Source organism: Pomacea canaliculata, linkage group LG3, assembly GCF_003073045.1.
Source record: "Pomacea canaliculata isolate SZHN2017 linkage group LG3, ASM307304v1, whole genome shotgun sequence".
NCBI lineage: Eukaryota > Metazoa > Mollusca > Gastropoda > Architaenioglossa > Ampullariidae > Pomacea > Pomacea canaliculata.
The window spans coordinates 20742095-20767123 of NC_037592.1; the positions used below are offsets into that span (position 1 = coordinate 20742095).

The window sequence follows — 25029 nt, forward strand, 5'->3', positions numbered from 1 at the left end:
GTTTCGCTGCACAAAAATCCTGTGGCCATATGTTGTTGTTTTGGTGACAGGAAGAGTAAGGAGACGATCATCAGACGAGCAGAGGATTGTAATAAAATATAAAATAATAAAAGGAATCACACACTCATACTTTGTTTGGAGTAGAATTGCCTTTTGTGCACTGAGTGAACTTTTTATATAATTGTAAAACATAAATGAATATCATTGCCAAAATACATATTTACTCAAGTAAAACTTTCAGTCAAGGCTTATAAACATGGCACATATTTTATGACAAGGACATCAGTTAGCACTATTTACAAGCTTTATTACAGATGCTCACAAATAGCAGACTTATTGAAAGCGGCCTTATTTTCCATGTCACTTGCTTAATTTTAATAAAACATCATTTGAAGTTGGAAGAGCACACAAAGGCAACTAAACCTTGTGATCTGAAAGCCAAGTACCTGGCACACTTTTTCCAGACTTTTATCTTTCATTTACTGGATAATGATTACCAGACTTTTTCCATCAATACTCCAAGAATTAATGCATACTTTTTGGTTTTCTTCCTTTGCTATTGGTTTGATAATAGACATTTTAGCTATTTTCCAGGAGGGAAGCAGGATATTGCAAGTTACCATGAACCATAAAGCAGCATAGTTCTTGTTTCTCTCATGGCATGAGTAGCATTCTTCATGCTGAGTGGTCATGCCAGTGCCGCTCATAAAAAGGAAATTAAAACCTTCTTCATTAGTTGTGCAGCAAGTCAATTTATGACACAGCATCAACCAACACAATAATACACTATGATTTAGTCATGCCACAATAATACATTATGATGTAGCCAGGCCACAAAGGAAAGCAAGTGACAGAAAAGGAGGAGCATGAGAAGACAAGAAGAAAACAATTTCCCCCCCACCAAGCTTCTAAGCATCTGGAGTACTTTACAAACTATGGCACTTAACATTATGCAGACGAGTCAGGTGATGGATTCCCATTTGATATGTACACACTGACAGTCTGTTGTTCTTTCTTGGCACCCCACAGGGACAGTTTCCTCAACTTTAAAAGAATCAATCTTTTATGATGCACATAATTATCAAACAAGTCGGTCTGGCTTATGGTTGTTTCAGCCATTTCCATCTCCAGGTACCAAGTACCCCAAAGTTCTGAGCACAGTCAAACATGCATCCATCCAGCCAGCTTCTAGCATTTCTTCTAGTATTTGCTGCTAGTTGGTGTTGTGCACACACACAGTGTTTGCCCAAACAGGGTTATCACATGAAAGTCTGCTGGTTTCAGATCTGTTGCTCTTCAAGAATATCCTTTCCTTGGCACACTCCACATAATGCTTGGGGAATGAATACAGATGTGGCATTAGTCAATGAATTCCACATAATTCTCAGGAACCAGTCCCACCTTTCCGTTTAACTCTCCAACAAGCCAGCCTTCTTCAAAGGATGGCCGCACTGTAAGAAATAAGACTCATAAAGACTAATAAACTGTGTATTAAAATTAGATGATAATAGGACAGCTAGACTCACACAGATGACTACACTCAAACAAGATTACTTCACGACATGACTACCCAGAAAAAAATTAGGTATGGCTGTCTTTGCCAGTTTTCTATCATGCTTATTCTCTTATAGTTTCTTGTCAAAAACAAATTCTTCTATTAACAAGTAAATTTTGCATTGTGTCAATTTTAAGATCTTCATCTTTGTGTTGGAACACACTGAACCACAGACTATAGATCAAAGTGATATGTTTCCCTAAGCTCACTATATTATGCAACCCTCAAATAACTGAAATAGCATGCATCACTCAAGAGACATCTCTCTATCTCTTGCATCTCTCAAAGTGATTGTTAAAACTATGAAAGAAACTATGTTGCTGCCATGAAACTTACCATCATGGATAATCTGATGGGCTTCAAATGACAGCTCTGAAACGGAGCCCCCAGTACAAGCATACTTGCTCTTTGCTAGTCTGAAGTCATACAAAATATTCAATTCAGAAGCTTTTATAAAAAAAATGAAAATCCTAAAATGAAGGAACTACTTTTTAATAGCATGTCAATAATGCCAATGGCAACGAAAAAGCACACAATGTTCCACTAGTAAGTGAACCAAAAAGTTCTAGTATGGTGCTACCTATATAGATGTGTATAAAGACATGCAGACTTAATAAAAAAAATACAATAAGGAAATACATAGAGAGCATTAGATAAACTAAGCATTGACATGGCAAACTTTGATGACATCTACTTGAGAGAATGTTGCGACACTAGAGGAGTAACAAGGAATAAACAAAACTTGAGAGAAACTAGGCTACCACTTTCTGCAGGTGAACTAAGGTAACATGCATTTTTGTACATGGCTGACTACATGTCTACTGACCAAAACTCTTTGGATGGCAATCATCCTGACATAGTAACTGAATTTATATCTGAAATGATGTATGGCTTATATGATTGTGATACAGGTATTAGCTGGTGTGAAATCTAGTGTTGCTTACATCTATGTGTATATTGTATTGTTTGTAAATGAGTTCTAGAAAAAGCACATGCTTGTGGTCAGTGTGTTTGCAGTCGTTATATGTGCAGTGATCAATACCTGCCAGCAACCCTGTCAACAAGCTCATACTCATGTCCAGGTGTCCCCTCTTCAAGTTCAGGTTTTTTAAACTCTTCATTTGTATCCTTCTTGTTGTTACTTTTCTTTTCAGATCTAGACCTTCAACAAATAGTATTCCAGTACAATACACTATGGCTTGCCAGGTGTATGTGTGGAAACATGCAAACACATTTTAAAACTAGGAAAGTCCTACTACTGACAAGCAAAAACTATTTCAATGCACTGTATCTTACTGTGACAGCTACTCTCACTTTCAATGGCAGTGGCAACAGGAATTACTGATAGGATGTTTAAGTAAACTGATATAATGCAGATCAAGAAGAATACTTTTTTAAAAGAAAAATGTTGATAAATGAAAAGTGTGTGTGTGTGCGCACACACCCATGTATGCATATGTGTTCATGCTTGTCTCTGGGACAGAAATAGGAGTGGCATATGTACAAAAGGTGTTGCCAACACTCACGAGGTGGCCCCAGGCACAATGCTATCACTCAGGTTGCGAAGCTTGATACTGCCACTAGAGGGAATAGGTGAGATAAAGTACAGTAATCCATCACCACCACATGCAGAAAGATATACTAAGAAATGCCCCAGTATAATCACACACTTTCCATATACATTCTGAATATTTCATGAGATGAAGAGTTATTAAAACAGAAAACTTTGTTATATTCTGAACATATCAAAGAATTCCAGAAAGACAAAAGCATTAGTATATGGATATATGTGTTTTAACAAGTCAAGGTTAGAAGGTTAGTTGGGACAATGAGTCAGAAGCTTAGATACTCATGCTCAATTACTGTGATGTATATTAATAATCCATGAATCACTGAATTACTCACTGTACCTATTATTTTCATCAAGTTTTGTTTAACCAATAGTGACAATGTTCAGTGACAATAAATATGACATATTTATATTTTTTTTACATTTTGGCTATGATGCTTAAACAAAGTATTTCACCTTCTTGCATGTTTCAGTGCAGTTCATAAATCAATCTGTTTTATTTATACCAGTTTCTCTTGACATTCCCACCACCGCAATTCCTCTTTAACTGTTAAAGCACAGGATACTTCCGTAAATTAGTAAATAACAACAATGTGGAAGTGCATCTGAATACCCCTTATTTGAAATTACATAAGACCTAACCACTACAACACTAATATAATGCAGGTATACCTTCCAGTAAAGTTGGGTTTTGATGTCTGGTTAAAGTGTTTTGCTAGGAAAGAAAAAAACAGCATAAAAAATGCAACACAGTCGAAAACAGCTCACTGACAAATTTCATAAGACAAAATAGATTTAGTAATTTTTTTAATGAAGAAGTGTGGTCTAGTTTAAAACCTAATGTTTTGATTAAAAAAAACTAAAATGTTACATTTATTCTTTCTGTGCAAAGTGTGAATCTGTTTACATTTAACTGTTATAGAAAAGCTCACCTCATCCAAATCAAATCAAAAGAACTGATGTACATTTTGTCCAAGAAATGGGTTTGACAGCAAAAATTTAAATAGTAGTATTTTATTTCCATTTTCAAGATGCTATAATTCATTACAAATGGAACTAGTGTTTTGTTATATAAAAAATCGAATAAGCATTTTAATAGTGGGGTGCTTACAGCCCATAAAACACCATTTACCACATTTGGCAATCAGGTACAACAAGATTGATGTGTTAAACATTTGTTTCTTTTTAACAATCTCCACTAAATCAATAAATTTTAGCCAGTTTAAACTACCCGCCCCATCCCCAAACCTTGCCTTGTTGCTGTTATTGAGTTATTGAAGAAAAAGTTCAGCACATAAAGACTATTTTACAGTAAGTGATGCATTCTCCTAATACAGGCAGTCACTTGTCCTGGGATATCCTAATAAAGCTAGTCACTTTTCCCTGGATATCCTAATATAGCTAGTAACTTTTCCTAGGATACCCTGATATAGCTAGCAAGTTGTCCCTGGATATCCTACAATAGCCAGTAACCTGGGATATCCTAAATATCTGTTGCTTTTCTAATGCTGTCCCTAAGTGACTTAGTGTATTTTACTATAATTTCCCATAAGTTCTAGTGACTTCTATTGGTACTTCACACTATAACGAAAAGAAAACTTGAACATACCCAGTGCGCTGACCCTGCCTGATTTGACAGGCCCTGATGATTCTGTCTCAGGAGTCTTGATAGCTGGTGATGATTTTCGCCTAAGTGTGACACTAGTATCAGGCTCACGAGCTGGGGCAACGCTAAACGATGGTCGATGAGCTGCACTATATTTTGCTTCGCCACAGTTAACTGCATCTGCTCTCAGTCTGAAAATCTAAATTATCAATATATAGTGGTGATAGCCATAAGACAGGAAACAAAATAACAAATGTAACAAGATGTGGGACAAATAAAATAATGACTGTGCTATGTAGTTGATAAAAAGACAAGGGCAACTCTCCTGTGTCCTGACATACAAAAATACAAGTCACGATGAAACAATTTAAATGATGCCTTATATAAATGGGGAACAATATATGGCATTGCATACATTTCATCTGTGCACAATTTTAATTTTTGAATAGCATGGACAAATCCAATTTATGGTATCAGAACAAGAACTGGTGCCCTAGCAAAAGCAATACTTAGCAGACACAATCATATGCCCTATGATCTAGTTGGGTTTTAGCAACTGGGCACAATGCCCAGTGAAGGGGAAGTGGATGGCTGAGTGCTTAAGCACTGGTATCCCAAACTGAAAGTATGCTGGATCAATACCCTTGTGGTATAGCCAACTTTGAACCAGCTGTCAAGGATGGGGTACCCCACTTCACAGAGGGAGAAAAGATTGACACCACCCTTAAAAAAATGCTGGCACTAAGAAAAGTAACATCTCACCCTACCAATGACCTAAAAAAGGGACATTCTTTACAAAGCCGACTTTATTTTCTAGAATAAGATTGAAAACTTTCTTAAGAATGATTCCACTAACAAACTGCACAGAAGTCTCAGCACAAGCCACAGAATAATATATTAAAATATTTTTAATTAAAGAGATATTTTCTCTATAGGTATTTTCTCTATGTTCCTTTATTCAGCTTAAAACTGATCAAGATATCCAAAGAAAGGTTAAAAAACAAAAAAAGAAGATAATAAAGGAAACGATGAGCAACACTGAGTGAGAATATTCCAAGACTATTAAGTAATCACCTTTTCATAATTCTGTATAAGGATTTCCACAAAAATACTGCAGAACCGCAGGTCAAGGACAGAAGCCATTGTTTCTGAACGAGGTCGAATAAGTGAAGGTGAGAAACAAATGCCAAGATTTGCAGATGACATCCCATTCACTGCACTCTTCTCTGCAATTCTTTAAAAATAAAAGGTAATAAATAAGGTATTAACTCAACTGAGCTGGCATTACATCCTATCATGTTATCATACAGATAAATGTAAAATAAAACATAATTCAATATTTTATTAGAAACATACGTGAAATTCAAATAGTCAACTTAGTCTTGACATTATTTCAAATATAAAAAAAGCTATCACTTAGCTAATTTTTCTATTTTTTCCAAACAGTGGAGAACATACAACAGGATCTTATTATAGTTCTTGAAGGGAATAATTTATGCCAAAATAATAATCCATCATGGCAACTGTGGTTTCTTCCCTTATCCTTTTCCATACATGAGCTGCATGCTAGTAACCCAACCATTACATCATGCACAAATAATTGTAACATAAACTGAACTGTGCAAAGTGCCACATCCGTATCACATAATTAAAATTGCTCATATTCAAATCTAGAAATCCATCTAAAATTCTGCATAGGTGTATACAGGCAAGTGTGAATACATGTTTGTCAATGTGGTTAAGCAGTTTGTTGTTGCTGTTAGGAAGGTGTAAGTGTTGCTGTTGCAACTTAATAGATTGTTCAGTGGATTGGTTGGTTAGTGCTGCCATCATCTTTATGCTACAACTAGAGGAGCAGAAAGTCTGTGGTTACAGCAACAGTGTCCAAACATAGAATCATGCACACAAGCTTGTCAAGTACTTGAGAGGCATCATACTGTAAGTCTACACACCTGCTTCTTCTGTGATGTAGCATACTGTAAACATGCACACTAGCTGGTCAAGTAATTATGTGATGTAACATACCACAAACTTCCCCCCCAGTTGACCCAGCTGCAATGTAGCTATCTAACTATTGACGGAGGGGAAGCTGAGGCAAAGAAGAGGAAGCTGGCATCACCCTGACAACAATTAACTGGCCTCAGTGAAGGCTCTAACACCTCACCCCCTCCCATAGAAGAGTAAAGTCACCATTACTTGTTTAAAAGCTAAATTTAGTACCTGTCGCGTGTAGCAACAAATCCGATCGCTCTCCAGTGCAAAACAAACGACACGCACACGTGAGAACACCACAAATACATGTTTAATAAAAACAACAACAACAAAATGAAATAAAAGGAACAAGGGAGGAGCCAAAAAACAATGGGTTGGGGACAGAAGGGTACACCTACATCTACTAAGCACCACTCCCTCCCTTCTTCGTTTGTACCCTGAAATATCCCCACAGATAGATGTTACTCCGTTCTCAAATAAGATTCCACGCAGATAAATGCTACTCCGTTCTCACAACAGATTTTCATGCAGATAAATGTTACTCAAATGTTCTCGTAACAGATTCCCCACAGCTCAATATTGCTCCGTTTTCACAATGGATTTTCACGCAGATAAATGTCACTCAAATGTTTTCACAATAGATTCCTCACAGCTCAGTATGGCTCCGTTCTCATAACAGAATTTCACGCAGATAAATGTCACTTAAATGTTCTCACAACAGATTCCTCACAGCTCAATATGGCTCCGTTCTCACAACGGATTTCTTTTCCCGCCCAACCTTGCTCCCTGGTGACCCTCTCCGTTCTTTTTTTCTTCCAGCCGTACCAAAACGTCAAAAAACAAATTTGCGTCAGATTATGGTGATGCAGCAACCCCCTCCTCCCCTCTAGAACTAAGGCTCAGGCTGAGACAGCATGCGACACGCGACAGTACCTACCATGCTTGCCACTGCAATTGTCCTCGGGGATGAATAAAGATATTTTGAATATGTTTATAAAACAACTATCATCAACACAGTCTTGAATGTACACCCATCTTTGTGCCTGTATATTTTGCATGATGCATATTTTTGTAATATTGCATATTTGAGTTATGTTTTGTGCAATATATATATTGCACTATGTGCATTCACATGTAAACAAGATGGGATGGGGTCAGGATAGCCACTGATATATAATGCTGATGGCAGGGATGTTATACCTAGCCAGATGACCAACAAGCAGGGCCAGCATGTTAAAGTTGGCTGAAGGCAGCTTCTTAATGTGTAACATCACACTTTCCAGACGCTGCTCTTCAGTCTCTTGCTCTGTGACACAAAGAAACTATTGTTTTTGAAAATGTCTGGAAACAAATGATGCATTTATTCTCTTCAATTCTTTTCTGACATATTTTATTTGGACTCCAAAGTTCTTGTAAAACACATTCAAGAATTCTTTGTATTGTCTCATCAGAGTCCAAGCATTGCGTATGTAGCAGTTACACACAACAATCTGTTGTCATGGCACATGACTAAACCTGGTATGAGAATCGCACTCCACTGTTGTTTTTAGGGGTAAGAAGGGTTCTCTCTTTTTTCTTTTCACATGCTAATACAAGCTTGTTTCTCATTATTTGAAAAAAATCGCTAATATCTGCAATATACATGCAATTCTACTACTGAAAGCACAAGAATTAAAGTGATTATGGTGTGGTTAAGTTTGTACTTACAAAAAAGAGTTCAACAAGGGAATGCAGAGCTATTCTCCACAGAATACTAATTCAAAGCACTAACTACTAAAGAACCAGCAAGCTCAATTATAATGTGCATAGCTTTCTAACTTTCTAACACAAAGCATGAGCCCAATTTTATAAAGCCCCAGAAAATTAAAGATCATACTCACTAGCAGCTGCTACAAATGAATCATAAAGGTCAAATGTCATCAGAGGTTCGGACAAGGATCTGCAAAAATAGGTAAATGACAATAGCCATCAACCCTAAGTCAAGTCCGTGCTTCTAGGCAGCTACTGCAGTAGCATAGCAAACTAGAATGAACATGGTGAACCCAGCGTAACCATTCTGTATCTGGTTTTCCTGCTACATAACTGACCTCATGATAAGAAGGATGAATTAATAGGAGAGTCTTATCCCATTCACATAAATATGTGCAGATCCTTCAGCAAGATCATGGTCCTCACAAGGTATGGGGATGATGGTCAATAATTTTTACTTAATAAATATGTGAACACAAAATCCAATCATTTAATTAGATGAAACATATTTGAATGAAATTATATCAGTTAAGACAGATACACTTTTCTTTTCAAAACAATGTCAAGATGGCGAGTGACATTTTTCAACATTCTAAGGTCTGTTTCATGCACTGATGTTGGCTTTCATCGCCACGAGTTATATTTCTTTCCTTGTTTATGGTGTATGACCATTAGAATCCACTGCCTACAGAACTAGACATTGCAGTGATCATACATTTTGTGTTATTATCTATCCAAAATTAGTGTTTGGGAATGTTATTGATTTCCTTTTGATTTACAACAAAGTGCTGATTCGCAAAGGAATGAGGTAGAAGAGTTTAAATCTACTAACTTTAAACTTTTTAAAAACTAAGTTTGATTTGTCTTCATGTCAGGTTTATTTTTTAATGGTTTTTGAAAATACTTGAAATGCATGCATATCTGGCTATCAAAATATAGATCTGTATCATGTAGCCAGCGAGCTAGTAGAATTCTTACTATCCTCTTAAGAGAGTTGAACTAGGTACCTGCTAAGTATTGACTCAAAAATACTGAATTTTCAAAAAAAGCATGCCATTAAATCCTCTCGATCTAATTGTTGAACCATTTTATTCCCATGTAAAACTTTGACCAGCAACGAATGGATGATCAGGTATTGAGATACTGATATCATCACTTGACCTGTCTCACCTGAAGTAAAGTTTGAGTGTACTGGTAAGTGTTCTGGTATCTACTGCAACAGGGTCTTCATAATTTGGCTCAGATTTCTTGTGATCTGAAATCAATCATTTACTGTCATCACTGTTTTAGTTGGTGCTGATACTAATAAATGACTGGACAATGTGAAACTCTCTCACCCTACTTTAATCTCTCACACTCTTTCTTTCATTCTTTCTCTCTCTCTCACATGGACACATATTCACTCTTTGATCAAAAAGATTAAAAAAACCTCAATTGTCATTGAAAAGGATAAACCCACAAACACTGTATAAAAATCACACACAAAACTTCAGATTAAACCATTTCTAGAATTTAAAATAATGAAAACTCTTTTTAAAGACAGGACATATTTGATTAAACTGGAAAACAATCTTTTGATATGAGTGGGACCAGCACATAATAAAAAGTATATTTAAAAAAAACAGGGAGGCTGGGGGTGCTGAGCTTGTCCTGCAACACAAAAGCAATGGAAAGTTTATACCTCTTCTCAGTGCCTTTTCCAGTAAAGTTGCAACAGCTGATTGGACACCAGGAAGTCTGTAAAGTCCTTCTGTCTCTAGCCCTGCACAAATATGGAGGTAAATTGTATACTAATTTTTACGTCCACTTGTGACAAGAAGCATATTGCTAAAACTGTTTACAAGTAAGACTAGTGCTATGTTAAATAGTGGCATGTAAACAAAGAAAACAGGTGATGTTCTAACTTTTCAAGTCTGCTATGTTAAACAGAGATGATATCAGCAGAACAGTATGACCAACTCCCTTTGTAGTACTTCAATAATTCACACCAGCAGGCAAGAGGGTTGGGGGGAATTATTGGTTTATGAGCAAGCTGCTAAGGCTATATCATGGCAAGGCAACCAGCCCTGTAAACAGATGTCACATGCAGAGCAGCAGGCAAAGACAAAACCATAACGCCAACATGGATACATGTGCTTTTGTGTTTGTGTTTGTGTGTGTGTAATAGTTTATACAGGCACATCTATTAATATCTATTAAATGTATAAATATTTATGCTGAAGGGTATGCAAAAAAGCAAAGTTTAGAATATACACATTTAATTCTGCAAAACTGAACTTTAGACTACTCAGGAAAAGTTCAAGAAATCATTACCACGTGCTTCAACAGCTGCAATAGCCTTCTTCACAAAGTTGAAACCATCTTCATTCAGACTGACTGAAACTTGAACAGCAGAAATTATTCCATAAAATAAAGTTTAGACCAAAGACACCATGCTCAAGTAAAATAGAAAACTTTAGAGTTGTTATTTTCTACCTATATTTAATTTTTTTAATTTGCATTTTCTGCAACAACAAAATACAAATCAAAAAGCAGATGTGCCCAGGGGATATATAAAATACTGCCAGTTCAAAATTTGTATGCAACCATTTTTGATTTACGAAATGTTGGATCTGCATTATTTACATCAGATGATACTCAAACATTTACAATGTTTTAGTGAAAATGAAAAACTCCAGGCAAGCATTTTGTCACTGACATAAGTCCTTATAAAAACCTGCAAAAATTCATAACAAGCATGTAAACATGTGTTAGTGTATACAATGAGCGAGTTTAAACTATACAAAATGAAGGTTATATGACAAAGGATTTACTTGAAAGCAACTATTTTTAAATGAAGTTGAAAAGTAAAACACTAGTGAGACCTATTTCAGTTTATTCTAATTTAGATTTTTCAAAAGATCTTGCTACTAGCACTAAAAACACTTAATACTTGTGTTGAATAGAATTATTTTGATTTTCTGTTTATACACATAGAGGATTTTATCCCCTCACACTTTAAAAAAAACAACCAAAAAACAAAAGAAAAATTATAAGTTAAAAATATAAAATTACAAATATATTATAAATATTATTCTAGACTTTAATTTCTGATACCTGTAAACTGACCGTATTATATTATGTTACTCTGCTGCCTCACTTCTCTGATTTATTATATCTGCTTACTGTTAACTTCATCTTTAGAAGCACTCCCTCTGACCATCTCACCTCTGACCACCTTGGTGTCAATGTCATTTTCAATTTTGTGCCCAATACTCAAGGATGTCAGCAGCTAGACATTGCTCTGTCCTATCTCCCTTATCCTCCACCTCTTAAAGTGCTTTCCACCCGTCGCTGTTGGCTACATGCATTAACTCATTACTCCAAACACCATCAAAACCTGGGGGCTAGATCCTCTGCCCTCGATTTTTCTTGCTGGGTGTCTTCACCAGCCATCACTGACATAATCAACACCTGCTTGTCCCCTGCACTGTATCAAACTACCAAAAGATGGCCACTGTGAGCATACTCCTGAAGAAGCTTGACCTTGGTATTAATGAGTTTAGTAACTACAATCCCATTTCTATTCTTTTTGCCCAAGCTGGTAGAGCATGTAACCCTTGATCAGCTTAGTAAACGGCTTCTTCACCACTCTTTTTCACCTGTATGTCAACCTGTCTACCATCCTGGTACAGCAGTCCGGTGGTGCCCTTTCTTGATTCCAAGGCTACCTCCATGACCCATATCACACTGTTGTCAATGGTTCCTGTTCCTCCCAGCCTTTGCAGTCCATCGTCCAGGGTATTCTCTACACTCTATACACACAGCCCCTGTCTTTGGTCATGAGCACCATGACCTCCACTATCTTGCCTTTGCCAATGACACGCAACTAAATGTCAGCTCTTCACTGACAAATTGTTACCTTCTCACCTCCAACAGTCAGTGTAATTCTGACATCCAGAATTGGATGAGTAAACTCAATAAAAGCTAACAAGACTGAAGCATTGATCACTGGCACCAGACAGCCTCTTTCCACCATCTCCTCCTCTAGTCTCTGACTGTCTGGCACCACAAGTCTCCTACAGTCCAACATTATAACAGGGTCACTCTAGGTCCAACCCTTTCACATTTCTTTGGTAAAAACTTCTTTTTTACATTTTAGATGCCTGTCCACTATCCACTGAGTACTGATGTTAACATCAAAGCTAACATTGTCACTTTTATTTGTTCACACTATTACTGCAACTCCCCTTTCGATGGCCTTGTTGCTACACTCCCCACTCTTCAATGTGTTCAGAACACTGTTGCTCCTCTTGTGTTACAGGTGCAAAAGACTGATCAAATTCACCTCCCCCACTTCCCATCACTTCTTTTGCTGGATGCCTATCATTAATGGTATCACAAACTGGACAGTCTTTGTTATCTGTCTCTATCACTTTGCTCCTGATTACTTTTCTTCCTGCCTCACCCTAAGATTCCTTCCCACCCATTTAATTCAGTGGCTGATACACTCTGCTTCCAGATTATCTGCACTATACTCTGCTGCATGTGCTGTTCAGTGAGGCTTTGCCATTACTGTTTTCTCTCATTAAAACACTCTCCTCTTGATGTATTCAAGGCTGCTTCTTTAAATGGTTTCAAGCAGCTACTTAAGACTCACCTCTTTACCATTATTTTTAATCACTCCCAAGCACCTTGAACTGTTTTTGTAGGGTCAACGCGCTTTAAAAGTTTCATAAACTCAACTAATTTATCATTATCTTATTATCCGCAGAAGCTCAAGGATCAAGTAATTTACAAGTTTACTCATAGTCAATGTAAAAGGAAAATAGTGAGTCCTGTGAGTGCAACTATCAATCATTACAATTCTTAAACTCCTGTCATAATTCACTTAGCAAAATCATTGCTACTAAATCAGATACTACACACACTGTTATCACATGCTGCACTATCTGGGACTAAAGTAGTACTCACCTGATTTTGACTTTATTTCTGTTACCAGGTAAACCTGGGAATGAACAATGAACTCATAAATTGAGCATTTACTTTGCTGTCATGGAGAACAGTCAAGTAATATATGCAAGTGCAAGGGAATAAGACATAGTAGAAAAACAGTTACCTATTACCCTACACTCCCTGTTAGTGCATCATTTTCACAAATTGAACAAATGGTGATAAGCAAATGAGACCTGACTGTGTTACTAGTTCCAAGCTTTATCCTTCTACCATAGACTGTATTGTTTATATTTTTGTGTACATGTTCAGCTGTCCACTATGAGTTTGAAGCTTGTGTTTATGAGCGGAAGCAAGCATGAAACAAGTGTGTGTGTGAGTGCATGCATGCACACATGCCTTTGAAGAAAATAATTCCAATCAGTAAAATTCTGCTCACTGGTTCGCGGCCATCTAAAGCATCCAGCCAGTATCTTCGGTCATCACCAGACAATGCTTGGAATGTTAGTGGGTTTGGTCTGCAACACAGACATATATAGCTATATGTATATGCGCATCCCCACATACACACTCTCTCTCTTTCACTTAATCAACATCAATACTGAATTTTAAAAGCAGAAGATTTCAAATGCAAAGCATAAAACCTACCACATAAACTAGTTTTCTGATTCAGCAGACTTGAGTTTGTACAGAGATATAATAATAATCATATTAATTATCATATGAAATAGAGTCTAGTGATGAAAATCAACAGCAGAAAATTACAAAATATTCAGCAAAAGGAATGACATTAAAAAAAAATGATCATGTGATATGTTTGCAATATCACTCAGGTTTAAAAACCTTATACAAACAGTAATTGTAATAAATAGCAGATGTTTCAATGTGACAAAGAAAATCTTGTACATACTGATCTTTGAGGCAATATGTTACTTAAAATTGAAATACTATACTAAATGTGAGAAATAAAACTGATTAATCAACATACCAAAAAATCTTAGATCATTTAGGAGTGAATGTAGCGTAACCAAATAATATGATTTGTATTTCTGTGTTATAGTATATATCTATTCATATATAGCATAGGCCAGCAATCAACTGAACCAAGGATGCTTCCCTCTCATGCTTCAACAGCAGAAAATAATCATGTGTTTTGAAACTATTTATCCCATATTCAAATGACACTCAGTTTTAACTTTTTATATATTAAATCACAGTGTTCTCTGTCACTAAACAACAGACAGGAAAAACAAAATGGCACATTTATAATAAATTGTATGCGTGTATATATATACCTTTGAACTGAGTCACACATAAAGGTAAAATGTTGACCAAAAATTGTCTGTCTATTTTTTTTCATCTGAGGATTAAATCTAGCAAAAGTCCTTATTTCTGCAGATTGCCAGCCTGTTTATTTGCTCATATTATTATCCCCCCTCACACTCAAATTACAATTATATGGTAGTAATGCATGCATATGAATGAAAACAATGATTAAAAAAATTAAAAACCAACCAGTCTTTAACAATGACATCAAAGCAAAATTAAACCATTAACCTGTCTTTAACGATGACATCAAAGCAAAATCTTCTGTCTATGGACTCGGTCTTCCTCCTGCCAGACAATAATAAGTAATGCATAGTGTGCATTATGCTGCCAGACAAAATATAGTAGGCATTATTGCAGGACAAAATCTAGTATTATTATATTGTCAGAAAAATGATTTTGTGGCAAAAATAAGAATATTATTCCTGTTATTGGTAGAAAGGTAGCAATGGAGGATTTTATTGGATGATTCATGTACCACCATGGTATGAAGAGGACTAATAGAAAGGTAGCAGGCATGGGTGGACAACACTACAGTGATCTGCACAATTTGTTTTTAATGACTGTTCTAGCTCAGTGCTAGATACTGTTTCCCTCTGATCTGCAGAATCTCCCTTTTGTTCTTGAAACGCACACCTATAAACATAACCATGCACAGAAAAAAGTCAAGAACAAAGATGTCAGGATGGATATGTTTACAATGTGAAGGCCTCAGCAAATGGAAAAGCTTGAAATGTATGTTAATTAGCCATATATTAGGACCATTATCTTGACCTCTTCTTGTGAATGGTGATGGTTACTTGTATCTTGGGAATGAAGAAGGGCATACATAAAATACCGTAGTATTGAAACAGAGAAAACAAAGCAGAGGTCACCTTCAGCAAAAAACACCAGAGCATCCATGGGTGAAAGTCAAACCATAACATAATAAAATGGTAGTAAAGCAAGTGACTGTAAAAATGAGCCAGAGAAACACTGGCGGTCAAATAATAGTGGCTTTTGAAAGTCAAGGTAAGAACTACAAAGGAAGTAGCTAACAAGCATAAGTATGCTATCTAGTTTGGTCCATCGTTAGAGAGGAAAGGAGTTTTGTGGCGTCTCAGGAATCAGTTTTAGGGCCTTTTTATTCCCTTTATACATCCAGCTTATTGGTCTCCACCATGCAACATCCTATGTGGTACTAACATCTATTCCCACTTCTTAGCTCCAGTAGATCTGCATCACCAGACAACAAACAGCGGACTTGGTGAAAGTAAGGATGTCCAGCAACAAATTGAATGAATGATGACAAAACTGAGGTCACTCAAACAGCCTTTGAAACTAAACGGGTGTGTGCTATCTTCTGCTTTTTTTGCTTTCTCTAAGGTGAACATTTCTCTTTCCTAGACCTTCAGAAGTCTTTGTGCTGCCACTGACTTATGACTGTCTCCTGGACCTCACATTAATGCAGTCTGCAAGCTGCAGAAATAACTATGAGACCCCCTCTGTAAGCTGCCATCACCAACTGCGGTTATGTTTTCCAGCCTACACAACTGCAACTCTTTATTTATTAATCTCTCTAACCATCTACTGGATAAGCTTCAAATGGTTCAGTACAATGCCACTTACATTGTTTTCCGATGATGAAAAGGTGATCATATGCCACCCCTTCTGTAAAAGTTTGACTGACTGCCAGTTCAAGCTCACTTTTATAATAAGATTATCATTATGCTCCTGATGTCTTTACTTGACCCCCCCCCCTCCTTCCAACATACCTGTTACAGTTACTGATGTCCTGTCACTCAAGGTGGTCTCATACAGCTGATGTGTAGATATTCTAAATATTTATCAGTGTGCACACAAGTATGTCAAGGAAAATGTGTGTGTTTGTGAGAGAGAGAGAGAGAAAAAAAGGGGTATGGGGTGGGGGATTTGGTGTTTACACTGAGCAGGCAACTAAGGCTATATCACGACAAGGCACAACATGGGAGGAACATTGGAGAGAAAGAGTATTTTTAAAACTGATGATATATAATGTTTCTTAGAATGATCAGGTACTCATTTGATTCCTCATTATATTCAGTGATTCATTGAGTTTAAAATGATCAAATGATGTACAGTAGTGACTGAATAATGACAGTAATTGTTGATAGCTGAACTGACCTGGTGCATGACTGCAGTATGTACTTATCTGGTTCCCCCTGTTAACAAAAAGCATATTTCATCACCATTGTTTATGGATAACATATTCACTATACTGTCCTCTTAGGTCTGCATTATAATACCTTATTACTATATATATATTGCTATCATCAAATGTGTCATCAGAAACGGAATTTTTATTTTAGTAATGTAAGAATGTCTTCTCATTTGCTATACAGCATTATTGAATAGAATTTTAAAAATCTCTCTTTCACACACACTTTTATACACAGATTTAAACACATACCTATAAACTCACCATTTCACCATTTTTCATGTAGACCATGCAAAATAATTCCTTGGTTTCCTTGTTGTACTGACAAAAGTATTTTGTCCATGATGTGCCTAAGGCCTCTGGAAAGAATTTTCTAGCAAGCTGTATGTTGGATATAAACTCCACCTATTCAATTGTCATTTAAATAATGAAGTCAAAATTCTCATTAACCTGAGCTCTAAAGGGTGTACTAGACACCAAAACATATGACATAAAAGAAACTGAGCAAATGTAATAACAACTTAACCTCTGACCCTAACATATCATTCAACATTGTTAACATTCGTTTGGTGCCTGTTGTTTATAGGAATTCTGATTTTTTTTTTTTTTTTTTTTTTTTTACTCAAGGAAGATAATCGTTCACAAGAAAGAACTGCAGCATTAAAAAGCAAAATCAATTTTCTCAAATTACGTCATTTGAAGTATATTTCCTCTTAAAAGAAATAATTTTAAAAACACAAGCAAGCATGTGTTATTGCTACTCCTCAGCACAGTGAGACTCAAGTGCTTCAGCATGCTATGGCTAGATGATAAAAATGATGATACATATATAACATTATTTTCATCTAAAAGCAATAATCAGCTCAAAACTGATGGCATCAATGGCAATATGCTCAGTTAACCGATTGTATGATTAGTACAGTATGTTTAAATCTGAAGTCTTGCTTTGTGTTAGGACTTTTTTTTTCCACCTGCAACGTTTTCCACATTTCCAAAAACTAACAATTTAATAAAACACAGATTTAATTTATTGTTTAAAAATTATTGTTTAAGAGTACATTTTTTGTGATACATTTAACATTATAGTCTTTTTTTTTTATAAAGTAGCAAGTGCACCACCTTTTATGGACAGAAAACTCTTAAGCATTACATATACTTATCTGTTTGGTCAATATGTGATTGGTCAAAATAACTGCAGTTATTTGAAATTTGTAAAATGACAAAATGACAGGCTACAGTGCAGGAGAACCAAGAAGACTCACTTTTCTCCATCAGGTACAGATAGCCCTGGCGTGTAAACCCTTGTAACACAGCAGACTGATCCATCAGCTCCTATTGTTAAAATCCAGTTTACACACACACTATCTCATATACATTACTTATAAACATACCAATTACATTTTCTATTTAAAAACTTACTTGTATTGTGACCTATGTTCAAATTCAAACCATGTGAGTAATTTAGGCTGAAAATTATGATCATTTATTTTTTAAATGTGTGCTATTAATTAGCAGCTGCATACACTGAGAACGCATTGCTGGCTGTATTGTTCACCAACTAGGACAAAATGGTTATATTTTGTGTTACGTCTATACTTGCAGTTTTATATTAAGGTATGAAAATGCAGATTAAATCTGTCATATAGGAATTAAATCTGATAACAAACTGTATTTCCATCAGCAAAGAGCATGCAATTTTCTTTTTAAATCACCAATTTTTAAAAAAACCAACAATCTTTGTCATCATTATACTTTAGTATGGAGGTTCATATTAAATGTATCTGCAGACATTCAGTTAAGATGAAACAGGTGTTACTCCTCAGGCATTCATTTAGCCTGGGACTGGTCGATTTGGGACAATGTTGTCTTCGTGTAAGATGTATGGTCATGGTGACTTTATTAACAATCTTTTACAGAAGTTAATGAAAAAATGTTAATAATAAATAAAAAAATGTTGTGACTGTGTTTGATTGTAACTTTTTGAAGAAATCATGTTCACAAACTAAAATAGTGGATTTTAAGATTTTAAGAGTGTCTATGCTCTTATCTGGAGTTAGCAATAAATCTTTAGTCAAGCATAACAACGACATAATAAGCATGACTAAATGAAAGCAAAAACTACCCACTCCCCATAAAGGCATTATAATATGTTTTTAAGAGCATCATTTTAACACTTAATTAAATAAACTTCAATTTATAGGTTTGAATCATGGTTCATGGAATGAAGCAGATTGATCTCCCGACTATGGCCCCTCTCAAACCTAATTGAATCTTTCCACAGATGTGCTATTATTGTCTATACTGTCATTTTATAAAGATATAAAAATATTGCTTACTGTCCCAGGAGCTTTCAACATCTTGTCCATCAGCTGTTCAGCTTCCCCTTTGGTACATTCAAAGTTCTCTCGTGCCTGGAACAGAATGAAAGTGTCTGACAAAAGAGATAATCTTGTTCATGTTGATGTCTTTAGTTTCTCAACATTTTTAAATATTCACAGACTATGTATGATACCAGAGACTCATACTACTTTCTGACCAGAAAAAATTATTTTGTGGAAGCTATTGTTTCTTCACACATATTTTGTTTCATGGGTAACCCGCCCTCATCTAATAATGTCTCAGTCTTTCTTATGTAAAACTTCTTTTTCATCAGCAAAGAAAAACTTACAAAAAATATGAATCTGTAAATAACAGATACCTTTTGCAGCAAAAGTCTCAATCTTTTATCATTTAGTCTGAAGTCACCAAGTTTTTCATAGCCTGAAGAAATGAAATACAAAAGTTTACTACAACTCCTAATTATAATATAAATAACAACACACTGTTATTTTGGCAACTGATATTATCAATAAAAACAACAAAATGTATAAGTTTAGAGATAGACTACACTTACATTGTTGAAGCTAAAATTGATTTATTGGTTGTGGTTAAACGTTGGGTCCTCAGACAAAGTATAATTACAGAATCTGTGACTTGCAAAACCAGTGCTACTACAACTACACCACACACAATGAAACTGTTAAAATGTAACCTTCATGGTAGAATGTCATCCAGCCACTCATGTACCCCAGAAGCTAGGAAAAAAGTAAAACAAGAGTTAATGCTTGAAATGAACTATTACATCAGCATGACAAACTTGAAATGACTACATGGATCTGTCATTATACATAATTTCATCCATTCGATCATTTACTCAATGATATATTGCACACACCCAATAAACAATTTATGGCAGCTGTTAAGACACAGGTCACTTACATTTTCTACAAACTCAAATTTCTTCTTCTCGTGCATCTCCTGCAGCTTCAGTACATATTTCATAGAAGCCTGATAGAACTCACGTCTATCAGCCTCCATCTGAACATCTGCCTGTCAATACAAAATCTGGACTATTATGCTTGATGCTAGAAACAAATCAAAGACAAATGGATGAGAGGCAGGAGACAAACATCCTGAATAAGGGCACAGCCATATTTCATAGTTCAGGACTGAATTTTTTTTGTTGTCTTTGAATAATGAATGAATTCACATTTGCACCAAGTTTTAAAAAGCTGGGCTCATCAATATTAAATACGGATAAATGTTATGTCAAATAAAAACACTTTATTTGAAGAGCTAGTAAAATTCAAACATAAAGGAGAAGAAACTGTCATCTTAGAAAAAAAAAAAAAAATTACAGCATTTCAGTTCTACATTTATCATGTGTTTGGCAAAAATGTAGCAATTCTAATTCTTTTTGTGGAGTTGTATGACATGCTTCTGTAAGCTGCTAAGCAAAAGTCACCTAAATGCCTAGGGACAAAACTTTGGAGAACTAAAAAGCATCAGTCAGCATATTTCACTGCCACACGCAGAAGGCCTTCAAAAGCTGCTTTTACAGGTCACAGGACACAAGGTCAGTAAGTGGGATCTGATTATGCTACTAATCTGATTGCCTATCTGTTGCAAAACTGATAAGTGAGCATTAGTAGTTAGCTTAGTTCTTGGAAGATGCCTTCGGGTTGATTTTCCTCTCTTTCATAACTCATTATATCCCAAATTAGTTTTTTTGAGTAATTTTGTTTCCGTTGTAAAAGTTGTGGTATTTGGAGTCCCCGGAACACAAAAAAATGTTAGTGTCTTTCTTAACTTTTGCATCTGTTTTTGACAAGATTTTATGGTATCCAGTTGAATCAAAATCACAAGAAAGACCTTGAGTTCTTTATGAAATTTGTGATCGCTTCTAACATCAGTTGAATAGCAAACTGCTTCTCTAGCCATTACATTGTATACCTCTGGTAAAAAGAACTCCTCAAAGAATTGCACAGGAGTATGTCGTTCTAATTCATTGACATCATCCAGCAGCTGTATGAGAACGACATGCCAGGTAATCCACAACAGAAAGCTGACTGACCCTTTTGCAGTTAGGACTGGAGTGAGGCAAGGTTGTATGCTCTCCCTGACAACTTTCCTGATCGTTATAGACTGTATCATGAGAAGAACAACCTCTAACAGCAACATGGGTGTTCAGTGGACCTTCACCAGGCAACTTGAGGATCTTGACTTTGTGGATGACATCAGCCTGTTGTCCCACAAGCAGCAACACGCACATACAAAGCTCACTCAGCTCTCAGAAGAAGCAGCAATGACTGGCCTGACCATCAACATCAAAGAAGATGGAGGAAATGCAGGTCAACAACAAGTAAGAAGCCCCACTCCAACTACATGGGGAATTTATTAAAGAGTCTGACTGTTTCACCTACTTTGGCAGCATAGTCAGCAAAGATGGGTGTGCAAATGAAGATGTAAGAAGCCAAATAAAGCCAAGTTTGCATTTCACACCCTGTGACCTTTCTGGAACTCCAAGGCCAAGATCCGCATCTTCAACGCAAATGTAATGTAAGTCCTTCTTTATAGATCTGAGACATGGTGTGTGACAAACATCATCACCAACAAGATTCAGACGTTCGTCAACAGATGTCTGCACTATATTCTCAAAGTCAGATGGCCCGAAAAGATCAATACAGACCTGTGGGAAAGAATCAACCAAAAACCTGCCAGGCAAGACATCAAGAAGTGGAAGTAGGGCTGGATCGGTCACACTTTGTGAAAGCCGGCCAACAATTTAACAAGCTCTTGGCTGGAACCCACAAGGGAGGCCCAGGGTTGGGAGACCCAGACAGACATGAGGAGATTGGTCCACAGCAAGGCAGAGGCAACTTTTGCAAAAAAAGGTTATAACAGAGCACAAATTGTTGGTTGTAAGTCAAAGTGGGTGGTAGTTCTAATAGAAATGGTATTTATAAAGTGAAATACATCATTACATATTTTTTTTTGGGGGGGTTGTATTCAAGATGAGGTCTTAATAAAGAAGTTTTACTAGTATTATTAAATTCATATATTTATTGAGTTCAGATGTATGTCACAGTTTTTTTTCACTCTTTTAGCTGTGATTCACTGGCCTTAGATTTGATGCCTAAGTACCGCTCCTGTGACTGACAGAATATGGTTGTCTGCTTGTCAAAGTTCTTCTTGTGGTCCTGAACACAAGAAACATCTGCTTTTATACTTTTGTTCTTTCCATCTTTTTGAACATATTTGCATTTGTTTACTTACTAAGAAGATATGTGATAAGGTATATGACTATTACAGTAATAACCAGCATTTTGCATAGTGAAGATACCTGTAAATCCCCTCAAGTTTTCTATGGAGGTTTGAAAACACAACAACTGGGCTTTATGTCTGAAAATTTTACGCCAGAAATCTGTGTTAGACATAAACCAACCATACAAAATTTGTTTTAAGTCATTTCATCATTGTCATCACAATATCAATATCACAATTTTACATGCATAAAAACATGTCACTCATAATTAAAGCAGTTTCTTGTCATAAGGGATCAAGATCACAATAATATTAATCTATGTACATAGATGTGTACTTTCTTCTGTGGGTGGCTCATAAAGCCCCTAAAAATAATTTTAAAAACCCAGCAATTTTAACTTAGAGATTGGAGACCTTAACCAAATTTATCTGGAGTCTGCAAAACCTTTTTGCATTTTATGGAAGGGAAACACTGGATATAACTGACATAAACAATAACAAACAAAATACAGACATACTTTAACAGCATCCAAATCGTTCCGAGTGAATGCCTCAAGTCGCTGAATGAAGTGTAGCTCGGTTGAATTTACCTGAAGTTGTATTTAAAAATAGCAAATTTACTAAATACTAATTTACTAAAAGAATATTATTAACATTAACCATAAACAAGCAGTGACTATAAAATAAGCAGTAGATGTTAAATCTTTCAGTACCTACCATGGTTTCTCGTAGCTGTTCAATATCAAGAAGATATTTCCCAAACTCAGAAAGAGTTTTGACTGTAAGAGGAGAAAAATGAAAATACCATCAGTGAAAAAAAAAAAAAAGAATATTTGTGCATATATGCTTCCCATTGAACATATTTAGGAAGATGAGTGAAAGAAATATTATACTGTCACCCTTTTAGGCCCATAACAGAAATTAGTTGTAGAGACCTGCAAATTCCTTCATTTAATGCATTACAGCTGCAACTTATGATTTCAGTTTTTTAAAAATTGTGGCTTGAGTCTTCACTAAGCACTGAACTTATTTTAGAGAAAAATTTCTCTGGGAAAAAAGCTTCAGTCACTGACTCACCAATAGTTGTTTCATCATCTGTCTGCTTGTCTATACACTGAAACTGCAAATCTTTTAAATCCTTAGCAAATGTCTTCTGTGCCTGGGACAGCTCTATCAAAATAATAAAAAAGTCAAAGCAAGCATTACACAACACCTATCATTAGACATTAAATGTAATTTTACATTTTAGATAAAAAAAATCATACAAGTACGTGAAAAAAAATTAATGAATATTAGTTTCAGGTAATCTATAAGCCTGCAGGAAAATACTAAAGAAAAATTTGCACAGTCTTCATGCACTTTTAAAATAAACAATTGGATGAAATACTTTTTTATTGTTAGCACAATACTCTGGTTGCCTTCCCCTCTCTTCCCCACCCACCCCCATAGTACAAAAATCACCTCAAGGTGGAAGCACTTTCCTGATAAATAAACCAACCAGCCAACCGAGTGGAAATTGGAGAGAATTTATTGTTGAGAGAATACAAGTTTTTACAAAAATCTGTGATAAAAACTTTTCTCAACAATGATGAATTTACACAATTTTTGTTTTTTTAACCTTTATTTTAGTTTATGCTATTGTATCAAACGGTACCACCTGACGCAGTTTCTGAGAAACGCGTCGAGATAATTAGATTCTATGATATAATAAAGAAACAAAATTATGGAAATGAAACTTTTTTTTCGTAACACTAAGCTCTGAAGTTATATTTTAAGTGATTGCACTTGATATGATTGGAGCTAATATCGGAAAATCCCACGGACTAATTATATATATGTGTGTACTGTTGCTATTTATCAATGAAGTATAGCTTCCGCATCGACTTCAGACAGTGCGATCGTAGTCAACCTTCAACAGGACAAACAGCAAACTATCCAGAACAAAATAAGACATGGATCTTAAAATACTCACGTCGGGCTGCGTCAAATACCTCCTTGCCATGCTGAATGAGCACTTTAATAGCTTTACTCATTCCCTCCAGCTCCTGTTCATGTTCCTGAAGTTTACCTCTCAAAAAAGGGCTGTCGACAAGACAGTCTGAAAATTCCAAAGGCTGAAGACCCATGTTTACGCTTTTTACTTCACTGAATTAGAATTTTAAAACCACAGAGTTCACAAGCTTCATACAAAATCACCGAGACAGCTTGCGAAAAATAATTGATAGTGTTACTGCGCGTATTGTCTACCTGCAGCAGCCGACATTCGTCTAGTTGAATGTCGCTTACTGCCCCTGACAAAACCTTTGGCGCAGCCTGCACGCGCATTTTCCGGGAAACGTAAGTCTCATTGTTCTTGGTTACTGAAGCTACCATTGACAGCTGCGCCTCGGGTGCTGACTAATGAGTTTGTGAATATTAACTGTAAAGAGATAATGATTCGTGAAGACCCCATTCAAGTAACGATTTAAAAGTTGGATGGGACTGAATTTCTAAAAGAGGGAAATTCTTTAACAATGGCTCATTGGGAGATTTCGGGGTCA

The 25029-nt window shown here is 36.0% G+C and overlaps 1 protein-coding gene across 2 annotated transcripts; it reads right to left on the reverse strand.

Annotated features, from left to right (window-relative positions):
- Positions 1 to 156: 156 nt before the first annotated feature.
- Positions 157 to 24804, reverse strand: LOC112559095 (rho GTPase-activating protein 26-like). Of its 2 annotated transcripts, XM_025230019.1 has the most exons (27): positions 24462 to 24804; positions 23567 to 23659; positions 23207 to 23268; positions 23008 to 23079; positions 22326 to 22425; positions 20165 to 20277; positions 19938 to 19980; positions 19605 to 19666; positions 19243 to 19317; positions 18169 to 18238; positions 17171 to 17265; positions 16873 to 16910; positions 14962 to 15018; positions 13844 to 13922; positions 13426 to 13459; positions 10786 to 10854; positions 10154 to 10234; positions 9643 to 9727; positions 8604 to 8662; positions 7924 to 8029; positions 5806 to 5965; positions 4735 to 4930; positions 3798 to 3840; positions 3082 to 3135; positions 2598 to 2717; positions 1892 to 1971; positions 157 to 1451 (listed from the first exon to the last, which is right to left on the reverse strand). In XM_025230019.1, exons 1-27 carry the CDS (start codon positions 24613 to 24615, stop codon positions 1360 to 1362), a joined length of 2292 nt encoding a protein of 763 aa, XP_025085804.1. In that variant the 5' UTR covers positions 24616 to 24804; the 3' UTR covers positions 157 to 1359. The 2 variants fall into 2 exon arrangements, with proteins under 2 accessions (XP_025085804.1, XP_025085805.1); XM_025230020.1 differs by lacking the exon at positions 3082 to 3135.
- Between the last annotated feature and the right edge of the window lie 225 nt (positions 24805 to 25029).

What these genes read in the sequence shown, in the direction of transcription:
- LOC112559095 (XM_025230019.1), bottom strand. Translation starts at nt 24,615, where the DNA reads ATGGGTCTTCAGCCTTTGGAATTTTCAGACTGTCTTGTCGACAGCCCT. An exon ending in GGTATTTGACGCAGCCCGAC is followed by an intron (nt 23,660 to 24,461) that starts GTGAGTATTTTA and finishes TTATTTTGATAG; the next exon opens with AGCTGTCCCAGGCACAGAAG. An exon ending in AGAAATAAAGTCAAAATCAG is followed by an intron (nt 10,855 to 13,425) that starts GTGAGTACTACT and finishes CTGCTGTTCAAG; the next exon opens with TTTCAGTCAGTCTGAATGAA.